The following is a 17,582-nucleotide window of genomic DNA, read 5'->3' as shown; positions in this document are numbered from 1 at the left end:
TTGCAGTCTTACTGCATTCACTCGCACCTCAGGGAACACATGCTCTGCATGAGAGAAGAAACGGTTAATTACTGGGTAGCGCAGGCTGAACTATCAAGCCCGAGCAGAGTGGTGAGACAATAGTGTAAGTTGGATGCATGTCAATATGAGTAAGCTCAATAAAAGGTAGCATTTTATTTTACTTTCCTCCATCCAGTTTACATATCTAGAAAACCTGCCCCACCACCACTAGTAAAAGCAAGAGCAGCACTACTATCAGAAGTGCAATAGTAGTACCAGTAGTTGGACTATGGCTCGTAGTGTTAATATTGTCAGATGTAAAACTACTGCTAGTAGTGATCAGTATTAGAACCCTTAGTACTGACGCTTCCACTCTAGAGATTGTTCTACTACTGCCAGTACTATTACTGTTACTTCTACTAGTAGTGTGTTTACATTGATTACTCTTTCATAGTATTGTTTCTTGGTGCATGACACAGCAGTACTGGTAGTATGAGCAGCTCTATTACTGCTGGAAATATACCTAATAGAACAACTACCACCTGTATGATGAGTAATAGCAGTAATACAGGTTATAGCAGCAGTAGTGGCACTACTGCTGTACTAAAGTGAATGATACTACCACTATGAGTAGTAATGGTAGTATTAGTACTGGTATTACTACTACTGCTTCTAAAGATACTGGTACAAGTAGTACCACTACTATTACTAGTGCTATCATTGGTAATACTGTTTGTGATAGTATTAGTACTACTGGTAGTAATATCACTTGTTCTACACATACTGATGGTGCTAGAGGTAGTAGTACCACTATTTCTACAAGTGTTATCACTGGTAATACTATTAGTGCTAGCACTACTACTACTGGTAGTAATACTACTGGTTCCACAGCTACTGGTGGTAGTAGTACCATATTACTAGTGTCACCACTTGTAATACTATTCATTTTAGTACTACTGGTAGTAATACTACTGGACATACAGCTGCTGCTGCTGATAGTAGTAGTAGCACCACTTCTGTTACCAGTGTAGTCACTGATAATACTATTAGTGCTAATACTACTAGTACAACTGGCAGTAATACTACTGGTTCTTCAGTTAATGGTGGTGGTAGTATTAGTACCACTTTTATTATTATTGTTATCACTAGTAATACTATTAGTGCTAATAATGCAAATCCTGGTAGTAATACTACTGGTTCTACAGCTACTGGTGGTAGTAGTAGTACCATATTACAAGTGTCATCACTGGTAATACTATTAATTCTAGTACTACAGGTAGTAATACTACTGGTTAGACAGCTGGTGGTGGTGGTAGTAGTATTAATACCTCTACTATTACGTGTGTTATCACTTGTAATATTATTAGTGCTAGCACTACTACTACTGATTGTAACATTACTGGTTCTACAGCTACTGGTGGTGCAATTAGTATTACCACTAATAATACCTCTGCTGTTATCACTGGTAATACTATTAGTACTAATACTACTACTATAGCTAGCAGTAATACTACTGGTTCTTCAATTACTGGTGATGGTAGTATTAGTACCACTTTTGTTATTATTGTTATCACTAGTAAAACTATTAGTGCTAATAATACAAATACTGATGGTAATACCACTGGATCTACCTATAGTGGTGGTAGTGGTAGTAGTAAAACTACTATTACTAGTGTTATCAGTGCTAATACTGCTAGTACACTTCTACTACTGTTAGTTATACCACTGGTTCTACAGATACTGGTGGTGGTAGGAGTACCACTGCTATTACTAGTGTTATCATTGGTAATACTGGTACTGCTGCTGTTGCTAATACTACTACTACTAACAATGCCACTGGTTCTATCACTACTGCTGGTAGTAGTAGCACCACTACTATTATGTGTGTTATCACAGGTAATACTATTAATGCTAGTACTACTACTACTGGTGGTAATACTACTGGTTATACAGCTACTGGTGGTGGTATTAGTAATAACACTACTGTTGCTGCTAGTGGTATCAATAGTAAGACTATTAGTGCTAGGACTGCTACTACTGGTAGTCATACTAGGTATCCGGTAATATTGTCCAAATATATATGGTCCCCATACATAATATTGCTGGGAAAATGTTGCAGCAACATTATATTTGGTGTCCACATAGACATGGGGCGGGCGTTGCGGGGGTGTCCCCGGCTCCCTCATCTTGAAATATAAAAGGTTTTGTGGGTTGCGGGGGTGTCCCCCACATGTCCAATGTTCAACTCTCTCTCGAGTCCACTCTTGATAGAGCTAAAAGGGAATACTACCTCACCCTCATTGATTCACTCCATCCATCCTCGCCAGCTACAGGTCACCCGAAACTCACTCCTCCCTCCTCCTAGGTCTATGACTATCAACAGCACGTTCACAGCTAATGACCCAGCTGAATGCTGCTCTGCAATAATTACCAAAATTAGAGACTCTCTCCTGACCTTCCTCACACTCTCTCCTCCTACATTTTACCCTCTGCCTACTCTACCATTGTCCTCTGCCTCTAGCTCCCACTTTAGTCACACTAATACTAAATGCTATCTCTATTGATGAAGGCTAGCCCCTCTTGTGCCCCATCAGACCCTCTTGCTCCTCGGCTCGTCAAGCCTATTGCTCCTTTAGTGGTCTCTCACCTCGTTGAACTCTTCAACCTGTCCTTCGACTCTGCTTGCTTTCCCTCTGTTTCCAAAACAGCCACGTTGATCCCTCTTCTAAAAAAGCAAGGGGCTGACTCAACCCTACTGTCTAACCTTCGCCCTGTGTCTCTCCTTCTCCACTACTCTAAAGCGCTTGAAAGGGTTGTGTTCAACCGTCTTACCAATTTCTTAGACATCCACAACCTTTGAGGCCCCCTACATGCAGGTTTCCACTCCTGTCACTCCACAGAAACTGCTCTGATGGATGTGTCCAACTCCATTGCCTCTGCTAAGCACTCAACATATTTCTCCACTCCTAGTTCTACTTGACCTGTCTGCTGCCTTTGACACTGTTGATGACTCTGATCTTCTTAATACTCTCTTTCTTCTGGGGATTTGCAATCAAGCCCTTGCCTGTATTGAATCCTACCTTGCACCTCGCCAGTTCTCTGTATCCTGGAGCAACACCACCTCTCAACTCACTCCTCTAACTGCTGGTGTTCCACAAGGCTCTGTCTTGGGTCTGCTCCTCTTTACAATCTACACGTCAGCTCTTGGGACACTAATCTCTTCCTTTGGATCTCTGAATCAAAATGTCCCACTGTCTCTGCCATTACATATTGGATGGCTTTGCACTCTGATGTTAACCTCTACCAAAACAGAGGTGCTCTTCTTCCTAGCCAAAAGCTCTCTCTCACCTCTTCCTCTGCACATCCAGTTCCCACCTGACACTCTCACCCTACTCTTCTTCAGCTAGAAACCTCTGTGTCATCTATGACCCTTCTCACACCTTCTCTACTTCCATCTCCAAAACTACAACAGTGGCTTGCTTCAACCTCCTAAATATTGGGAAAATCAGGCACCTCCTTTCTTTCAACAATATCAAGCATATCTTAACCACTCTTTTCTTCTCCAAACTGGACTACTGTGCCAGCATCCTGTTTGGTGTCCCCAACTATGCTTTTTGTCCTCTTGACAAGATCATTAACTTCACTACCAGGACTCTCTTTGAACTCCCTCACTTCACACCAACTTCCTCGTACCATCAACTTTGCTGGTGATGTAAAACAGGGCAAGATTTAAATTTCATCACCTGGTTCACAAATCTATCCACAGTAGGGCACCACTTTATATAGCCTCCTATATCCAACTCTACAAGCCTTCTAGTATTCTCCATTCTGCCTCCTTGACTACCCGTGTAGCTCCTCGTCCTCCCTGTGCTTCCTCTCGCTTCTGCTCTTTATCTGTTCTTGCTGCACTTGCATGGTATTCTCTTCCCCTTGACATCCGAGAAACAGTCCACATGGATTTGTTCAAAACCAAACTAAAAGCCTACCTTCTTGCCTCTGAGTTACCCTCTTAATGTACCTCTCATCTGCCTGCTAGCTAACATTTTCCCCTCGCCTCTAACCTGCCTCTGCCTCTCACTTCCCCTCCTCCATTCTAGCACTTCACCCATCATGGTCACATCGCGAGCACAGCTGGCCGTACCACCTACCTGCATTTAAAAATGTCCAATGCTGGCTGTCCTTGATCTATGTATGTGCACTTATGTATTGTCCCGGTGACTGTTCCATTTACTCCCCTCACAACCTGGTCAGAATGTCCCTCAAACTCACCCCATTCTATGAAGATCAAGGCTTACCGTCAAATCTGAGTTCTCATCTATTATATGTTCTGTTGTAAAAGAGCATTGGTCCTCCTGCCTATAAATAAATAAATAAATAAATAAGTTATCACTGGTGATACTAATTTTTTTTTATTTGTTTGGTTCAAATCTGACCTTTACAAAAAACATCAACATATTTACAGCTTAAAAATGATTAACGTTCTATAACACTTAAATTTCGTTTAGACACATAATCAATAAAACCAAATTAAGAAAAAGATAAAATAAGAAATAGTGAGGGGAGAGGGAGGATAACAGGAAGACAGGGGATCGAGGAGACATAGATGTGAAAATAAGGGGAAGAAAAGGCAGAGGAGTATATGGAAGATATAGCTAACAGGGCATTCATGTCCTGTTATCTGCCGATACATATCTTTGCCATTCACGGTCTATAATGGCAATCCTGCCCCTTTATTAACCCAAATTGATTTACTACGAAACCACCGACACCCAATGTTCCTTTACTTCAACTTCCAATTTGAGCCTATATTATGTCTGTCTCCTGTTGGAGCAGTCCAATGTTTGCTAGAACTTGATTAACTGCTATAGTTATGGCAGTGTTGTGTCCTGAAATCATTAAGTTCCAGAGGTTTTCTGACGTCACCCATTCTGTTTTATCCACAAATTTGTAGAAATGGTTGGCTCTCACGTCCCATGTTCCTTTGCATTCTCGCAGCAGATGGTGTAGGCTTTGCTTAGATGGTGCTGAACAGCCATCACATAAAGAAATGGCTTTAGAGTGCTGACCTCGAATACTTAGGATTTCTCCTGTATGAATTAGATTTAGACAAAGACCGCACTGATGATTTAAGCCAGCAACTTCTCCAGTCACAAGCAGGGCATGCACCATTGCCGGGAAGCGTGCCCTCGATGCCAGCACCATCAGCCAATCCCGTTCAGATAACCCTTCCTGGGGCAGTTCTCTTGGCCCCGCCCAAACGATTTACGGGGGATCCCAAGAGGTTTGCAACGTTCATGAAACAGTGCCGCCTGCACTTCCGTTGTAGACCAGGAGCCTTTCCGAATGACCAATCACTGGTCGCTATTGTGCTATTCTACCTGAGTGATAGCGCCGCAGACTTGTCTGCACACTTTGTGGCCCAAGACGATCCTTTGCTGCATGACTTCAGGGGCTTTTGCCCGTCGTACTCATGGGCAGGCATTAGACAATGAACTTCTGTTCCCACGCCAAGGAAATCAAGACCTATTAACATAAATAGCCATGTTCAATAGACTCCTATTTGAAGCAGAATGGGCAGTGGAGAAAAGAACCACGTTATTTCATCAGGGTTTGCAGGGGGAGCTCAAGGATGTTCTCGCACAAGTAGTGAACCCCCCGAAAGACTGCTCAGAATTCACTGACCTTGTTGTTCAACTGGATCATAGGTTGCAGGACCGAAGAGCAGATCGAACCAGACCAGACCATCGCCCTATGTATGTGCGTTCAAAGGACAATATTGCCCGCACAACGGAAGGTTCAGGAGAAACAATGCGAATCGGGGGGGGCAGATCCCCCTTGACTAAAGTGGAAAGGGATAAAAGGAGACAGCAGCAGTTATGTCTGTACTGTGGAAGGTCAGGTCATTTCCTTAAAGAGTGCCCTGTGAAGCCACCGAGGAGGACGGTAGGGGCCATGGACAAGGAAGATACCATCAAGGAATCGGAAAACTCTCTAGCCCGGCAAGTGTGGTCTTGATCAATCACCAACAACCATCTCAGATGCACGCAGTTAGAGCATACATTGACAGTGGAGCCGTTGGGAATTACATCGACCAGGATCTTGCGGCAAAGATGGGGCTTCCGTTACGCCCTAAAGCAACCACCGACACTGTTACCACTGTCGACGGCACGGAAATAGCTTCTGGTCCAGTATCCCAATGCACTGCAGCTTTAACCCTTCTGTGCCAGGATGGACACCAAGAATCTATCGTTTTTGACCTCATTAAAGCACCACAGTTCCGGTTGATTTTGGGAATGCCATGGTTGGTAGCTCACAATCCTCGAATCGATTGGCGAGCAAAATAATTGGCCTTTCCCGAGACTTGCGCCCACACATGTTATTGCCAAGTGAAACAACCAATAGACACCAGAACCTCCACGCTTGCGACTGTGACAATCGGCACCCTACCAAGTGAATACCATGACTTTCAAGATGTCTTTCAGAAAGAACAGGCTCATACCCTGCCACCGCATAGACCATACGATTGCCAAATCGACCTGATACCCGGCGCACAAATCCCTTGTGGGCGAATTTACGCACTCACAGAACCAGAAAACCAGCACCTGAAGGCCTATCTTGACCGATACCTGGGCAACGGGTTCATCCATCCCTCGAAGTCTCCAGCAGCCAGTCCTCTATTCTTCGTACCGAAAAAGGAGGGGGACTTGAGAACGTGCATCGACTATTGTGCACTGAATCAGATTACCGTAAAAAAACGCTACCCCCTGCCACTGATCCCTGAATTGCTTGATCATGCCAAAGATGCCCAAATCTACACAAAACAAGAGCTGAGGGGGGCATATCACCTTGTTCGCGTAAAGCAGGGGTACGAATGGAAAACCGCTTTTTGCACCAAATGCGGCTTGTACGAATATCAAGTAATGCCCTTTGGCCTTTGCAACGCGCATGCATCATTTCAATACTTCATGAATGATGTCCTATGGGAATTGATTGATGTCTGTGCTCTAGTGTACATCGATGATATTCTAGTATATTCCGCATCAAAGCAGGACCACGTTAAACACATCTGATCCGTATTGGAGAAACTCTGTCAACACCAGCTCTACGTCAAGCTCGAAAAGTGCTCATTCCACGTCTCCAAGGTGGAATTCCTGTGCTTTATTCCCAGCCCGAATGGAATCCGAATGGATGTACACAAGGTAGATGCTATCCTGAACTGGCCATCCCCGAATTCATTCAAGGGGGTTCAAAGTATGCTGGGTTTTGCAAACTTCTACTGCCAGTTAATCCCAGGATTTTCGCAAATCGTGCATCCCATCACGTCATTGCTAAGGAAAAACAACAAAAAGCTCCAGTGGACAACAGAAGCCGAGGAAGCTTTCCAGGAACTCAAAGCAAGATTCACATCTGCCCCAATCTTACGCCACCCTCGCCCTGATCTCCCATAGCTGGTGGAAACGGACGCCTCAAGCATGGCTATGGGAGCTGTCCTCTCACAAAAGGACCCCGAAACGGGCCAGTTACACCCTGTTGCCTTCTGGTCGCGTAAATTCACACCCCCTGAACTGAATTATGCTATCACAGACAAAGAACTCCTGCCCATTAAGTCAGCCTTTAAGGCATGGCAGTACTACCTCTTGGGTGCCAGACACACAATCACCGTAATAACTGACCACCGGTACCTCCAGTACCTAAAAACGGCAAAGGCCCAATCCTCACGACAACTACGTTGGGCTCTTTTTTTTGCTGAATATGACTACGTGATTACATTTCGACCAGGGGTGAAAAACGGGAAGGCTGATGCCCTTTCCCGTATGGCGGTGGAAGAGCAAGGGTATCAGACCCCTGACCCAATAGCAATCATCCCGAGTGACAAGCTCCTAGGAATCACAGCAACCATAACTCAGAAAGAATTACATGAAGAAATCCAAAACCTGATGAGTCCGGAGCAATTACAAGCATGGAGTGCACAAGGAGAACATTACATGATAAAAGATCAGTTGCCCTACTTCAGGAATCGTTTATTCTTACCAAACCAAGAACTGCGAGAACAAATCATGTCCGGTTATGATGATTCCTTGATCGAGGGCCAGCCCGGAATCGCTAAAACCCTAGCCAAGGTAAAACAACATTATTGGTGGCCTATGTGGCTTAAAGACATTATCCAATTCATCCTATCTTGTGGAGTGTGTGCTCAAAACAAGTCATCCAAGCAGAATTCGGCTGGGCTATTACAACCATTGGAAATCCCACCAGCACCCCGGCACACGTTGTCCCTCGATTTTATTACTGACTTACCACCCAGTCAAGGGTTTAACACTATTCGTGTGGTCGTGGACCTATTTTCAAAAATGGCACATTTCATTCCTCTTAAGGGGCTCCCAAATGCTTCCACTCTGGCAAAGGTATTTCTTGAAGGCATCGTACGGCTGCATGGGTTTCATTCAGTTTTAGTCTCAGACCGAGGTACTCAATTCGTATCTAACTTCTGTAGAAAATGCTGCTCTATGGCCCAGATCGACATCCGGCTATCCACCAGTCACCATCCCCAAACGGATGGTCAATCTGAGAGGACAAATCAGACGCTCGAGCAGTATCTGCATTGCATGTTACACCAAGCTGAAGGAAGATGGTTCGACCTATTATGGGTAGCTGAATATGCTTATAATAATTCCCTACACACCAGCACTGGGCAGACGCCCTTTTATACCATGTATGGCAGGCACCCACGTACTTCTGAGTTGGACGTTCCTACAACCCTGGAAATGCCAGCAGTCAAAACCTTGCACACAACCATTTCTCAAACCTTTAAAAGGGCAGCTGAACACCTACTTCAAGCTGAGAATCGCCAAAAGAAGTTTGCTGATCAACACCGAGCAAAGGCCCCCAACTACCAAGTGGGAGACAAAGTCTGGCTGGCGTCTAAACACGTGTCCATTAAAGGAACCCAAACTTTCCGTCCAAGATACCTGGGTCCATTCACCGTCACCTCCGCGATAAATCCTGTGGAGGTCAGACTAGCTTTGCCGTCAAACATGCAGATTCATCCTGTGTTCCACGTGCCTCTCCTTAAACCTGTTCAATTTGGGACCCGGGTAGCAACGCCACCGCAGCCAGTAGTAGTCGCCGGGGAGCCAGAATTCGAAGTCAAGGGCATCCTGGATTCAAAGTATGTCAGATCCAAATTATACTACTTAGTAGACTGGAAGGGGTATGGTCCACAAGACAGGACATGGGAGCCTTGTGAGTACATCCATGCACCTCGCTTGCTTAGACGATTTCATCAAAACCATCCAAACAAACCAGGACCAGACAGAAGAGCCACCTTGAGAGGGGCCTTGGGGGGGGTGGGCAGGTGCTGTCATGATTCCTGCCCCTCATGTCCCCAGCCCTCCAAGATGTCAGGCTGGAGCCAGGCCACGATCACCTACATGGCCCTCAAGGGCCTCTCCATCCCTCCAAAGACCCACTTGGAGTCAGACTTGGCGCTTGTGGCCCAGACTCATTCACTCCCATAGGATAACATTGGGGATTGGACTTGTAGTGCATTGATGGGGACAAGATGGATTCCCCCACATATTTCGGTTCCCAGAACTGCATGTGCTGTCTAGTCTTTTGGGTGTGGTTCAGCCCAGAGACACCTGTAATACCCAGAGACTATTTAAGCCACGTCCAGACTGAGAAACATGCTTTGTGTTTTCTGCACCTGCAGTGTGACACTCAACATGTTTGGATCGGTCTCCAGTAGGCCAGCATCTTTCTTCTGCGCTCAGCTCCTGCAAGAACAAGAACACTGTTAGGAACAGCCTTACCTTGCGGCGCTTCTGCCCATCATTCATCGCTTCTTCTGTTCTGCGGGCATCTTCGGCGGTGTCATTCCCATCCCGGCACGCCGCTTCCTAAGGAAAAGGGAAAAGAACAGAAAAAAGGCATTAGTAAGCATAAAGCAAATCTTTGCTTATTTTTGAAGACTGTACGAGCTTCAAACGCTTTCCTGAGTCCCAGCCGCTCTGGGGGAACTCTGTCTCCGGAACTTCTCATCCATCTGCAAGAGGGAAAAGAGACTCCCGGTTAGCGTGGAAACATCTAGAGGCGCCGCATACAGCGCATACTCACCGCATTTCTTCTTCATAACCGGCATCCACGCTGAAAATTTTGCGGCACCTAAAAGACACAGAAAAAGGACTCAGTTCAATACAAATACGAAAGGGTTGCACCGCGCATCACGCTCTCACTCACCTTCAGTGCTACTCATCTCAGCAGCACGTCGCCATCCCCGGACGCCGGCCAACATCTAAGGAAGGAAAGGAATGAAGTTAGAGAACTGTTCAAAAGACTCATTATACTTACCTGTCGGACTCCTGCCAGTGAAGTAACTAGGCAGCAACGAGCCTGCATCAATCAACGCGCCCCTGCGCTGAAAGCAGGATGGAGAGCACACTTTCCAAGAAAACAAGGTGAGCTGTGGATCAAAGGGAAGGGTTGGACCCCAGGAAAGAAGGGGTTCAAGCTCACATAGACAATAGGGAGTTAAACTCTACCAATCCTGTGTTTCAGGCCCAGTCTCCAGTCGAGTAGACTCCAGGGAAGGGTTTGAGGTCGTAAGAGGTCAGAACAGGCTGAGTGATGTCCCCGTGGATACCAGGTGAGCGTTACAATGCTGTTTCCGGGCGACCATATTGTGGAACTGCAACAAGTCTACTTCGGGGGGGTGGGCCACTCTGCCCCCCCCTGCAAAGATATATCAGCTAATCTATCCCAGGGCAGAGTGCACTGTGTGCTGTGTTACTGCCAAATTGCTCTGCTACACACACACATACCAAACACTAAGGAATAGACACAATAAATAAGATAACAATGGACACAAATGAAAACACTTGAATCGATTCAACAATAGAAACACTTTTATTCATGCACAGCGGTGTGCATGATAAACAGTACTAGCAAAACAAATGAATCTGCAACCCCTTTCTGCTCTGGGTGCAAAATACAATGAATGCAAGCCTTTCAGGCATCTAATGCAAGCATTCTAATAACAATTATCCCTGCTGGATCTATAATGCATTGCCGCCTAGTAACAACAAATGGTAATAGCAAAATACATGTGGCAAGCGTCAGCATTCCTCTTCACACCACACCACACACACCAGCACTCTCTCTCTCAATGAGACCCTCTCTGCATGAATCTCCCCTTGAATCAGTGTGTCAAAGCCATCTGCAATGTGTGTGTGTGCCTAGCTCCCATGTCCCAACAACCCCATCTAATCAGTAGGCCTCATTCCTCAATCAGCAAGACTCCCCATGTGCATGATGTAATCAATCTGCTTCCAGCACGACTCGAGCCTCTCCCTCTGTTATCAATCTCGAACTCTGCACTCATCTGCTCAATCAGTCTGCTCTCCCAAGCTGCATATCAGCCGTTTCTCCAAAAGCCTCTCCTTGCATCCCAAAATGCTTCTCTGCCAAAGCCATCTGATTCTACTGCAAACCCTTCCCCTGGATATGCCGTGCAATGACGCAAGTCATCACTAAGGTTACATGTCAAAACTCGAAAAATGTCTCCCTACGTATACAAATCTCTCTAAGACACTGTGACATTCAAGGCGCAGGATGGAACAAGCATATCTTGCTTTCTGTGTGTGCATATGGCCTTCCATCTATCTTACGAAATCCATACCATCCTCCCATCCAGCTGAAGTCTTCTCTACCAAAAAGCTCTCTGTGCAAAGCAACACTCACTCACTGTAGATTCCCTCCCACCGTTCTGTTGTCTGCTCAGACAAACCAAGGCCTGATAAGCCAGACTGTCTCATTCGCTTCTACTAGGCCAAGAGCTACCTCTTATCTGTTGACATTCTTCGATTCACAGTGCAACTCATACAAATCCTTCCGTGCGCAGAGTGGAGCTGCTAACTGTGTGTTCAGAATGGCTTCAGAGCCTGTTTCTTTCATTCTAGCGTTTAGCACATTCTCTCAAACCCAAGCGCTACATAATGGACTCAGTGTATATATCTAAGTGAACATGCATGCGTATCTAAATGCATTCATCACAACATGTGCCTAAGCAAGGCCTCTTCATATGACAGGGCCTATTTCTCTAGCAAAATGCGTACAAAATGTCTTTCAAAATGCAGTATAGCAACATGGATAATGGATGTATCTTTATCTGAATATGTCTGATGACAACATACAACAGGCCATATATGTATGGCAACATTATTTATGGGGATAATATTACCTGATTCCGAAAGCATGTGGTCCTCTTCCCCATTTCTAAGCTATCTGTAGCACCTGCCCTCAGAATAATTGCTTTGGTTTAATTGGACTCATGAGTTGACACTAACCGCTGGTTCATTCTTTGTTTAACAGGTGATGGAAGCATAAGCAGAAAAAGGAAAATTGGGAATGCTCCGAAGGCTGCAGAAAAAACTGCAGAGCTGAAATCTTTCCCGGGGAGAATGAGCGCAGTGGGTTTCCAGACCTCCAGCAACGGAGCTAAGCCAGGTGAATCCAGAAGCCAGATGCTGCCGGAATGCTATGAGGTCCTTGGAGGAGAGAACACATCTCAGAGCCAAACTAGCTTTGGTGATCCAGTGCATTTCAATGTACACCAGAAGAGCCCCCACATAGGAGCTGTGGATAACTCCAAGGCATTTAAGCATAAGCAGCACGGCTCACAGCTGTCTCACAACCTTCAGAAGGAGAGAACTCACATGTGTCCCGAGGATGATAACAGACAGAGTCTGATGGGAGAATTTACCAGGCACATGAGAAACACTTCTAGGGACAGGCCATATCCATGTACCGAATGCAAGAAGAGTTTCTTTCAGAAAACCCACCTCATTGTGCACGGGAGAATACATTCAGGGGAGAAACCCTATGTGTGCTCTTTCTGTCATAAGAGATTCAATCGCAAAGATTATCTGAACGAGCACACCAGAATACACACCGGCGAGCGCCCCTACAAATGTGGGAAGTGTGAGAAAAGCTTCATCCAGAAAAGTCATCTGGTCTACCATCAAAGAAAACATTCCCAAAACTTCAAAAGTGCCAACTTAAGAAGTGGATGCAGAATAGTGCCCAACAGAACCGAACAGACCACAAATCGAGTGGACAAATAGCCAAGTACAGCTACTCGGGTTAGTCCAGCACTGTTCCAATTGGATACATGGCAAAAAGTGTGCCGATGCAGATTCTGTATATGGCTTTCAAGATTGCGTTACACAGTCTTTGAAAACATAACACGCCTTTGACTGAGACATCAGACATTGTGATGTGTTGGAAACTAAATGCAAACATATTTCTGAATCATTGAGACACACAAACCGCACTCGACACAGATTTGCAGTCAACATGACAGTCATCGTCACAGAGCAAAGAAATATCTGAGCCTTCCAAAATATGTGACAAACGACAATAACACACACAGCTGCCATGTATATTCTGATACAAACTATCTACACACCAAAGCAACAAAACAGTGTCTACCTGGTTGAATAATGTGCTACAACTGTCCACTTAAGTGCATGCCTATAAAATACCTAATTGTGCCCACTGTCGGGTGTGAAGAGGTTTTGTGGTTAGTTTTCAGAAACAGAATTAGATCACGGATACATGGGTGGAACACACAAACTCTGTAGATGGATTCAGCACTGGAATGCCTATAAATATTAGAAGATCAACAGCACAGATGCTAAAGTGTAACCTAAACCCGTTCTTGGTAAGCCATGACTAAGGTCCAAGACTCACTGGAGCTGATTTGCCATCCCAGAGAGCTGGCAGGGTCGTACACAAATTATCTCATATGACCCGAGAGAATGGGCACCAGTATTAGTCAGAAGATCCCTCTAGGAGCTGCTATGCCCTACTGGGTTGAGATTGGGTTCACCTACTGGTACTAGTTAATTGGCCTTCTAAGCCAGCTCTGTCTAGAAAAGGCATCTTTATCAACCTCCAGTGTTTCAATTCCTCAGCAAAGCATCAGTAGTATGAAATCCAGCAGCCCTAAGACAGTCTGATCTAGAACAGACCGGTAATCGACAATGCACTGAGACCTTCCTCAAAATAAGGCACAGATGAAATAGGAATCTGTGAACAGTGTCTCTGCTGGGGCAGTGCGAGTGGAGCTATCCAAAGCACTTTTAATGGTCCACATCAACACACATCTCCAGAACAACTTTAAAGCATTTTGTTTAGCTCATCAGCTGATTTCTTTTCTTTTACAATGACTGCTTCATGTACTCTTGGCAAAATGCTCTTAGGAATTCCCCTTTCTCACACCACTACTGTTGTCCAATACATGTCTTCATGCACATCGTTACGTCTTTCTCCAAGACCATGAATGGTCTTTCCATCTGAACTCAGGATCTTTAGCTGCCCATCCACCATCCCAGAAATGCAGGTGGCCTCTTGGGCAAGGCTAAGCTCTCCAAACAAACCAGCAATAGTGTCCCGTCATAGTCCAGGTACTCTCTCCTGCCCGCTCCTGCGTTATACCATACAGTTTGCTTAAAAGATGCAAACCTGCCCATGTATGCAGCGTAACAAACTAAAGATATTACTGACACTCTATATAGTAAACAGTGCCAACATAAGCAGTCCATTGGCACTTGACTAATAGGCTACCCTTTCGGGTACTGAACTGTTCTGGATCAAAGGTGGACATTCATGGTGAGCTGCTGATCCTGTCAGCATTTCATCGGTGACCGCAATTCCAACCACTCAACATTTGCAGCACACAGACAGGCCAGCTGTTGGAAGTGTCCAGAAAGAAAGAGAAAGGTGCTGAAACAGGGACATCATCAATGCTGTATAAAGAGCTGGGTGGACGGTCATTGCTTGGCAGCCGCAGGGGATATTTGGAGAGCACCAGGCAAATCATGATGCAATGATCAGGCCAGACAGTGCAACGCCAACCGCCTTGTTTCTAAACATCAGTGGGCATCCAAGAGCAAGTCATCTTACGTCAGCTACAGTGCTCCTTGCCCAATCCCATTAAGCTAATGGATAACTACTGTCCAACTGGAGCCCAGTGAGGAAGGAGAGGAACCCGCCCATTGTGCATGATCTGAGTGTGGATGCAGTCGAAAGCAAAGGCACTTTCGGGGTTTCATTTTGTTTGCCCTCTCAGAAGTGTCTGTGCCAGATCAGGCCTACAGATTAATTCCTGGCTTCTTAAGGAAAAGGTTTAGGCATTGTTTCCATATTTTGGGTGTGTGATGAATTCCTCTGCCTGGTTCTGAGGACCACCTAGGAGTGAATCATGGGGGGTGGTCCAACCCTCAGCCAGTTTATGTTGGGCCCAGGTGCAGTATTGGAAGGGCCCCCTGGTCACATTGATCCCCCCATCCAGGCTCAAATCCCCATCACTGAAAGGAAAGCATTCCCATGAGAGGAAATATGACCAACCAAGATTGTGCATTCAAGGCTAATTTTACGGTTTCACCTGGCCTACTAAAGAATTAGTTTACAGACCCATAGGACTTGAGTCGAACACGGTGGTTCCGCAATATGAAAAACAATTCTTAGCCTACAGCAACCTGAACACAGGACAACTGACACACAAAGCATTGTTGCAACTTCAAGGTTCCCTGGTCACTAAAACTCATGCACAGGAAACAGTGTATCAGTTTGTCTGCTCACTCAGCCCTACAAGCACTTGAGAGGGGATTGTAAAACCTTACCCCATACATGGATAGTCTACAATCTACATGTTGAACACACCACAGCTCGCACCTCAATGCAGGCAGACACAAAGAATATGAGAGTAATCATGAATCCAAAATGGTGGATGGGCCAGATATGAGGTTGGTCCAGCCCTCAGAGTCCAAAGCAGCCTCAGATGAGCTCTGGAAAGTTAGGCAATCCCAGCCGTCGCTCCGTTACTGCTCACAGGTGCAGAACCTAATGCGAGGAAAACAATTGCGGAGGAGAAGAACCGAGTATAGCTACAGCCAGCCACAGTTGCTTAGTGTAATTTGCAGGAGCAGAAGGTTTGTGTTTCCAGAAAGCTGGGGGTTAGATAGTGAGGAAAGAAGAAGAGGCTAGAGAGGTCGATGGCACTAGACAGGTGGCGTCAGTGGAGAACTGGAGGTGGTAGTGAGAGCTACGGAAGTCAAGAAGGGGGTGATAATATCCAAAGGCCATCGATTAAATAAGGATGTGATGGGAGTTTACCAGGTGAAGGAAGTGCTGAGAAAGAACAGGGGAAGAAGGAGGTGATAACATCAGTAAAAGGTGTAGAGTAGAGGGGTGATGCAAGTGAAGAAGAAGTGCAGTGGTAATCTCAGAAGGCGAGAGCACAGAGCACGAGGTGATAACATCAGACAGTGAGAGTTACCAGAAGGAGGTGGTGGGATAGAAAAAGCTGAAATAGCAGGTGGTGAGAGTAAGGGATGTGAAGGAGGTGGTAGCACCTTACGTAGGACAGGTCCAGGAGGAGGAGTAGATATAATTCAGACCCAGACATAGAGAGGAGGTGGTGTCCCTGAACAAAGTAATACATGGCAATGCTTGGCCTTGGAATACATGGCAATGCTTGGCCTTGGTGTCCATGAACAAAGGAATACATGACAATGCTTGGCCTTGGAATACATGGCAATGCTTGCCGGCCTTGGTGTCCCTGAATAAAGTAATACATGGCAATGCTTGGCCTTGGTGTCCCTGAACAAAGTAATACATGACCAAGCTTGGCCTTGGTGTCCCTGAACAAAGGAATACATGGCAATTCTTGGCCTTGGAATACATGGCAATGCTTGGCCTTGGTGTCCCTGAACAAAGGAATACATGGCAATGCTTGGCCTTGGTGTCCCTGAACAAAGGAATACATGACAATGCTTGGCCTTGGAATACATGACAATGCTTGGCCTTGGTGTCCCTGAATAAAGTAATACATGGCAATGCTTGGCCTTGGAATACATGGCAATGCTTGGCCTTGGTATCCCTGAACAAAGGAATACATGGCAATGCTTGGCCTTGGTGTCCCTGAACAAAGGAATACATGACAATGCTTGGCCTTGGAATACATGACAATGCTTGGCCTTGATGTCCCTGAATAAAGTAATACATGGCAATGCTTGGCCTTGGTGTCCCTGAACAAAGGAATACATGACAATGCTTGGCCTTGATGTCCCTGAATAAAGTAATACATGGCAATGCTTGGCCTTGGTGTCCATGAACAAAGGAATACATGACAATGCTTGGCCTTGGAATACATGGCAATGCTTGCCGGCCTTGGTGTCCCTGAATAAAGTAATACATGGCAATGCTTGGCCTTGGTGTCCCTGAACAAAGGAATACATGGCAATTCTTGGCCTTGGAATACATGGCAATGCTTAGCCTTGGTGTCCCTGAACAAAGGAATACATGGCAATGCTTGGCCTTGGTGTCCCTGAATAAAGTAATACATGACAATGCTTGGCCTTGGAATACATGGCAATGCTTGGCCTTGGTGTCCCTGAACAAAGTCATACATGACAATGCTTGGCCTTGGAATACATGGCAATGCTTGGCCTTGGTGTCCCTGAATAAAGTAATACATGGCAATGCTTGGCATTGGTGTCCCTGAACAAAGTAATACATGA

General features: G+C 45.5%; 1 protein-coding gene across 5 annotated transcripts in view; it reads left to right on the top strand.

Moving 5' to 3' along the window:
* LOC138566145 (zinc finger protein 282-like) overlaps window positions 1–16,803 on the top strand; it is a 275,807-nt gene extending 259,004 nt beyond the window's left edge. For 4 of the 5 annotated variants that reach the window (XM_069643157.1, XM_069643156.1, XM_069643154.1 and 1 more), the window contains exon 7: window positions 12,370–16,802. In XM_069643157.1, coding sequence (XP_069499258.1) covers window positions 12,370–13,121 — 752 coding nt within the window. In that variant the 3' untranslated portion in view covers window positions 13,122–16,802. Of the gene's footprint in view, window positions 1–12,369 lie in introns of all 5 variants that reach the window. The other variant, XM_069643158.1, reaches the window with a different exon arrangement.
* The last annotated feature ends 779 nt before the right edge of the window (window positions 16,804–17,582 follow it).

Source organism: Ambystoma mexicanum, chromosome 2p, assembly GCF_040938575.1.
Source record: "Ambystoma mexicanum isolate Mex_15411 chromosome 2p, UKY_AmexF1_1, whole genome shotgun sequence".
Lineage (NCBI taxonomy): Eukaryota > Metazoa > Chordata > Amphibia > Caudata > Ambystomatidae > Ambystoma > Ambystoma mexicanum.
This window is presented reverse-complemented; position numbering and strand designations above follow the sequence as displayed.